A 7,381-nucleotide genomic window follows, 5' to 3' on the forward strand; every position below is an offset into this window, starting at 1 on the left:
GCACTTTTCTTTTGTCTGAATTTTTTCAGTTTTGGGAACCCAGGAAGCGTTTGCTGAGTTGACTCAGGCTGCAGCATATTGTGCAATTTGGGGAGCTCTGCACAAAGGAAGGGAGGGGAACAGTCTAAGCTGAAAGTGTTAAGGAAATATTTGTGCCTATTCATGGAATTTGGAAGTGCTGATGAAGTTATTTGTTTATGCAGAGATTATCAGCATCTCATAGCTACCAGGAAAAATACTCTTATAACATTTTTAAGTGCTTTATAAAGTGTGTTTTATAGTGTGTGTTGTTCCACTCCCTACTAGCTATACAGAGGAGACAGACTCTATTTAGATGTAAATGGGGGTAAAAATGAAATTGTCATTTGAAAGGTGCTACTGTATGTTAAAATCAAAAACAAAAATTAAGAATGGGATGGTTAATCCTTGAGCTGCTGATCTCTTCTCACTACAATTTCTCCCTCAGACCTCAGCCAGTTTCCAAACGTATGACGTTGGCTCCCAAACTCCAACCACCTACATCTCACCACAGGCTGAGCTTTTCCACCAGGATAGTCCAGTGCTCCTCACATCAGCGGGCCTCAAGCCAGACTTGTGCATTTCCCCTTCAGTCCCTTCTGTTTCTGTCCCAAACTTGTTTTGTCCTTAATGCCACCCACACATCCCCCTTGTCTTTCACTCTGTAGCAGTTCAGGCCTCTAGTTCTCTTTTTCCCTTCTGGAATATCTCTCATCATTTAGAGTTGTTAGGATTAAGCAAGATAACAAGATAGTTGAAAGGCAAACAGCACAGCACCTAGCACATAGAAAATTCTCTTTGTTCTTATCACTATCTTTCCTGTCCTTCTCCCCTCACTCCCTCCACATTCAAATCTCATGGCCTCGTACCTGGACTTCTCTTCATTTTTCTCTTGATATCCAGTTTCTCCCTCATTGATCTGAGGAAGCCAGATAATACACACGCCCGATTCATCATCCTAAAATACTGTTTTGATGGTGGCACTCCTGTGCTTATGAGCCTTCAGTGGTGACTCACTCATTTGAGCATTTGAAGCTCCCCACCAATTACCCCCATGTGCATTTCAGCATTTTCTTCCACTATGTCGCTACCCACAGTCACTCTGCCCCATTGACAGGGTCTACAGCCCCCATCTCTCAAATATGCCCTGGACTGTTCTGCCACAGATTTATTCATACTCTTTCCACTGTTCTGTCTCTTCTCTCCTTTTATCAAAATGATATTCAACCTTGAAGTTCCTCTGCTTCATGAGGCCATTTCTGACCATCCTCAGCTCAAAATGTTCTCTCCTTTCACTACATTCTTAGAGTACTCCTTGTCTGGACCACTAATCTGATGCTTAACTCTTTCTGGCTCACTTTGTCCCTCATTTTTTAATGGGCATGTGGCCTCTCTCCCCATCCATATGGTAAGTCTTTGGAAGGTTTCGGGTTCTCCGAGTCCCTTTTGGTATTAAGCAGAGAATATTGTAAATAATACAGTCCAATGTCTAGTTCTTGATGGGTCACACTTACCTCGTGATCCATAGCCCGCTGTTAAGTCATCATTTAGTAGAAAGTCAGGTGTGAAATAAATATATTTTCCCTCTTTTCCACACCCTCTGTATTGTAGGGTATATGGATCACCTCCATGTGCCCCATACCAATTAGTCACTATGACATTTGCCTAAATTAAAAGAAATACATTGTAATNACAGTGGATTGGGCAGGAAATATGAAAAATCACTTCAAAGTTAAAACATGACACGTAGACTTGACTAAAACCAGACTGAAGAAAAATATTATATAAAAAAAGAATGTGTCAGTCCAAGGGGCATTGGTCAGCCATGGAAACAGAAAACTTCACAGAGGCACATGTCCACACTACTCCAAGCTCCATGGAGAAGAGATGGCCCATACACTTGACCTTCAGGGTTTTGTGAAGATACAGAGACATAGGCTGATGCCACTAAACCTCTGTGTTATCTAACTCTCTCCTTTCTGACTCCATGCTCTTAGAACAGGCTTCAGGTGAGAATTTGGCTGTTTCATGCTGCTTCCTTCAGAGAGAAAAGGAACTGGCCTGAAGAGGCAAGTGTTAGATCCTCATGACAGAGTACTCTTTTAAAATAATAATTTTTAAAATGATGTTATGGATTTATACACTAGTCTCTTGTCAATTAGTGTGCAATGCTGACAAGGTTGAGTTTCTAAACATGCAAATCTAGGTAGGTTAGTTGACTTCCCTTGGTAGCACCTGACTTTTCTTTTTAAGTTCTAGACTATGCAAAACAAGGTAAAGAGAACTAGAAGGTAAAATTCAGAATGAGTTACTACCTCATAGAACAGAATCATAATCATGTGTTATATCACTCTCATTAACCTTTTCCTATGAAAGGATACAGGAACACCACCTATGAGCACTTTATTTTGAGATCTACAAAGCTCCCCTTGTTAAATCACCTTCCCTGGAAAGAAATAATCACTTTTCTAAAGGAATCTATTTTTGGTGATCATCTTTGGGGCCTCCATTTTGTTTTTAATCTGTAAAATAAAAACTACTTGAACTCCAAGTTCCCCCAAGCTCTAAAATTTAGTGAATCTTGTCTTTCTGTTTAAATAATTAAAACATAAGCATCAGTCTATCGTGAAAAGAGCTGGAATCTTGTAGGAGTTTATCATTCCAAGGCCATACTTACAGATGATAAACTTTGCATGAACATTATTGATGCTGTTGCATTTTGGGTCCTATTGTAGATAAACATGCATCCATCTTGGAAAAGCTTACTAATGATACAGTTTTCTTGGGGGCAAGGGCCTCTTTCACATACAAACATGCCTGTGATGTCAGATGAACACCTAAAAATAGAAAGAAAAATTGGGCCTATTTTAGAAATACTTGTGTATTTTNACACACACACACACACACACACACACACACATACAGAGGGTGTCAAAACAATGTATACACAGTTTAAGAAAAGAAAAAAAAATTGTATTAAAATTACACTGATGGTAACCACTTTGAGCAACTCTTGTAATTGTAGAAGTCAAACGTGACTTGTATTCATCTTTTGTTGTCAGTATATATTGAGTATTACTATTTTAATACAGCTTTTCCTTTCTTAAAATGTGTATACATTTTTTGGCACCCTCTGGCACCCTCTTAGAAAGATAGGAATTCAAGCCAAGAGATTTGCAAGGCAACACCTACAAAAAGAACTGCAGATATCATGCCCCTGCATAGTCTTTGAACAAAACCTCATTCCTATTTCTGGAAATTTGCCCTGAAGCAAAAGGGAAAGAAAGCTCTGCGTGGGATGGAGTACTTGGGCTGTTCAGGGTCGCATTCTGCCTTATAGACCATAGTAATGCTGCTCATGCCTACTTTTCCTAACCCTTTGTCCTCTCCTCTGTTTCCTACCAACTGTAGATTCACAGGGACAGGAATCACCTTGCTTGTCCTTGAGTCCTCTACAGTACCTAACATGGCTTCTGGACAGAATGACCATTCACCAAGTGCTTGCTTAATTGACATCATGAGGTTGAAGGTATTGGTATCCAACAGATATATGAACAAACTTCAATAACTTCTTTCCTTTAATCTTTCTGTTCAGCCATATTCTCATTTTTGCTTTAGTTATTTATTTCTTCATTAGGACCAGGAGTACTATGTGGTTTGGGGGTTGGTTATCTCCAATAGTTCTTTCTTCCACAGATGGCCATATTGGTTAATGTGATCTATATAGATAGCTAGAAACATCATAGCTGAGTGCAGAGAACATGGGTTTATGAATCCGCTAGACAGGGATTCAAATTGTGGCTCTGTAATTTCCTAGCTGTTGGGCTTGGGACAAAATCCTTACTTTATTTGAGCCTCAATTTCTTAATTTGTGATAACAGCAACTAATTTTAGGGTGTGTGTGAAGGAATTAAACCATATATGTGGAATGCCTGGCCCTTAGTTGAAGCTTAAAAAACAGTAGCTCTCTTCCAAGTGTACCCCAGTTCCCCTATCTCTCCTATCTCTATGCCCAAGCACTGTCAAATGCTTTCATCTGGTCGTAAATCAAATGCTTTTAAGAGCCTCTGCTGCCTCTTTGGGACACTGGGATCCCTGTCTAGATTACCACACCACCTAATTACCATGAGAATAACTTCAAAGGCGAGCTAAGAATTAAAACAGGCTTAGAACATGTCACACCAATGACACAAATAAGAAAAGGGGAAACTGCACCACATATCCTAGTCCTTCTGTTTGAGCTGTAGTTTCAGATCTAGAACCCACTCCATTACTGAAGCCCTGAGCGAACCTTCTCAATGCCTCTGCTCCTGCCCCTACTGGTAACTGTTGGGTCTGTTGTTCACAGTGACTTCAGTCATTTGTCAGATTTATTTAACATTTATTTATAGCACGCATACCTGGATGTGTCAGACATTATCATGGATATTTAATTATGATCTGCAGCTTATGAGAATCCCTTGAAGGTTAAGTTCTATTTCGGTTGGAAAAGAAAAGATAGCCACTCCATCCCTCCCCACTCTCTGCCTTCCTTCTTATCAACATACTCCTCAAAAACAGTGTCCTGGACTTGGGGGTAATGTGAAATTTTGCTAATTTACACTCCGGCAGGAGAAGACAGTCATATTTTTATATGTGTGGGTGGTTTATCTTTCTGTCTGGACATACATGTTTACTGCCTCTGACAGGATGGGAAGGGAAGACAGTCTTATTTGGAATTATTTTCTTTACAGCTCATACTCAGTTTTTAGTTTTTAGTCCTTAACCAAAAATTTCAGGAAAGACCCTATAAGTTACAAAGTAAAGAGTTCTTCTGAGAGACTAACTGGACAATGGCATTTTGCTTACTTTTTACTGCATAATTTATTATACTCATTATACTCAAAATACTCATTTATTATATTTGTATATATTTTGTGGATAACAATCTTCCCAATAATATTATTTGTGTGTTAATATCAATTACTTGTTTTGCTTAAGTTTTCACTTTTAAAGTTTGAACACAGTATATTTTGATTGTTCTTTTCCCTTGATTTAAGCTCATTTAATGAAATTCTAAATTCTTACCTTTTCATATGATTCTTGTTTTACTTTGCTATAATTATTAGCTTTCCATGTGGCAGGAATTACAATTTTTATATTTCTGAAAAACAGTCTTCTCTTGGTAGCATTAAATAGGTAAAAAGAAGCTTCAGTTATCATTTCCTATAGTCAAATAAAAGAAAAGCTTATTTTATCACTTGTAAATCTTTTATGTTTGAGTTTGGGGGTTACAGTTGAATAAAGTAGTAATAACAAATAATGAAAATATTTTGGAGGAACGAACCCATTTCTTTTAGAGACAGCATTAGACTTTGAGAAAACTTAGGAGCAAAATGAATGAACTTCACATGGTTTTCTAGTAGAGATTTTAGGACACTAATTATATGTTTGGGCTTGCCTATATAATTTTCTCAATTTTGTGAAAAGCTTTTAAGCTTTTACTAAACAAATCCTTTTCATGTCACACCTGTGGGCATGTTCAAGACCATACCTTATGACGATACTGATTTCACTAAAGCATTAGCAAAAGGTGGCTTTTCTGTAATGGAGCTATGATCCTCCCTTATGATAAGGTGAAAATAGTTAATTATTTTACAGAACATTCAGGTGAAAAGAAAGAATTTTGCTTTTTGGCATTCCATCCAAATTCTTACTCTTTCTGTCTGAGAATTCTCACCCTCAGGATGGAATCCAACAACATGATTTTAATAAGCACAATCATGCTTATTCGTCAAACATCTGGTCTTTGTTGCCACAATGCATTATTTTTAAAGCTGCTTCCCCCGAGACAGTAATGTAGGAAAGCAAAAAACCTCACTAAAATTAGCAGTAACCAACAACAACAAATAAAAGAGGACTAGATCAACAGTTACAGAAAATTAGGCAGACAAACTGGCTTGGCCATAATTATAAATTTGGGTGCAACCTTTAAGAAACACTGCTCCCTTTACTGCTCAAATTACAAACCAGGCAGTGTTGTTAGCTCCTTAAAGAAGGCTACAGGTCTGATCTAATGGGACAATAGTTTTGACTTCATACTTCCACTCACCTTAATATTTGGGATGAGGTTCTGATCCTCGGATACCTGAGGATTGATTGCAACGAGTAATCCATCATACCCATTGTTTTGAAGCTGCACTCCGGCTCCCAGGAATAGGAGCTCTGGACTTAGAGCCACCAGGAGAGTCACAAACTTCAGGCTGCAAACAGGACCTGCATTGTCCCTGTGGGTCATGTTGTAGAGAAGCCTCCTGTTTACTCACACTGGTCCTGCAGGGCACATTGTGCCAAGTCGTCAGTGGAGAAGCAGAGAGTTTCTTCCTGAACTTGAAGGTCCTAGAACGTGTGATGAAAGAGGTGCCTTCTTTGCAAAATCAGGGGTGGCTCTGAGACCTGCCTCTACAAGTCCACTAGGCGATGCCACACTTGCCTGTTCTTTGGCTGAGCTTTCTCCTGAATCATGGTTGGGCAAGGGATCTTCCACCTCTTACTCATTTTATGTTTCTCAGAAGGAAGAGGAAAATAAGACAAAAGGAGCTTGAAAGAGGGAGGCCTGGCTGGCCGGGCTGGAAATCAGAGAATCTGGATTGTTCAACCTGCTTTCAGGGGAAGCAAGAAATCTGTAGTGATTTTTCTCTCCTTATCCTTGGCAGCCTTCTCCATCCGTCAGCAGAACTACATCCCTGGTACACTCAAGCTATTTTTTGTTTGTCATAAGAATCTCTTGTCTGCTTATTTTGAAGATATGGAAATCCATCCTGTAACCCTGTCCCTAGGGTCACACAGTCTGGGCAAGCTCTCAGCTGATGGCTGTGGGGAAAGGTATCAAATATCCCCCAGGGAGGGCCAAGTGCCAGGAACTTGGGTTCCTGTGCAGGCCACAGAGGCCTTTCCCTCTGCCCGTGCTGCCTTTTTCTCTGGGCCAGGGAAAAGAAGGAATTTCTCTTTCAGCAACTCTCTCGTGAAGGCAGGCTGTGCATCATTCAACCTTCCATTTCTCCAGTACCTGTCACCGGGTCTGCTCTATAGTCAGCCTCACCAATACTTCATGAGTGATTAATAATACCTGATAATTACATAATGCTTTAGAGTTTACAAATGAATCCATTTAAATGTTAATTCCCTGATGCAGGCATAATCGTTACTTCTGCTTTCCAAGGAAGATGCTGAGTCTCAGAAAGATTATGAAAATTAGCCAATGTGGGTAGGAACTAACATTTATTATGTGATGGGTTTTATCATGTCTATTTTATGGGTGGCAAAACTAAGGCTTAGAAAATCTAAGTAACTTTTTCAAGGTTGTGTATTGTCATATTGTTGG

The 7,381-nt window shown here is 39.4% G+C and overlaps 1 protein-coding gene across 1 annotated transcript in view; it reads right to left on the bottom strand.

The window, feature by feature from the left end:
• LOC109376505 (calcium-activated chloride channel regulator 2-like) overlaps nucleotides 1-6,784 on the bottom strand; it is a 27,535-nt gene extending 20,751 nt beyond the window's left edge. The window contains exons 1-3 of the mRNA XM_019632436.1: nucleotides 6,110-6,784; nucleotides 5,086-5,223; nucleotides 1,533-1,683 (exon numbers count right to left, since the gene is read on the bottom strand). Of these exons, the coding sequence (XP_019487981.1) occupies nucleotides 1,533-1,683; nucleotides 5,086-5,223; nucleotides 6,110-6,295 (475 nt within the window). The 5' untranslated portion in view covers nucleotides 6,296-6,784. The remainder of the gene's footprint in view (nucleotides 1-1,532; nucleotides 1,684-5,085; nucleotides 5,224-6,109) is intronic.
• Nucleotides 6,785-7,381: the final 597 nt, after the last annotated feature.

The sequence above is a fragment of the Hipposideros armiger genome, unplaced genomic scaffold, assembly GCF_001890085.2.
Source record: "Hipposideros armiger isolate ML-2016 unplaced genomic scaffold, ASM189008v1 scaffold_1140, whole genome shotgun sequence".
NCBI classification, from domain to species: Eukaryota; Metazoa; Chordata; class Mammalia; order Chiroptera; family Hipposideridae; genus Hipposideros; species Hipposideros armiger.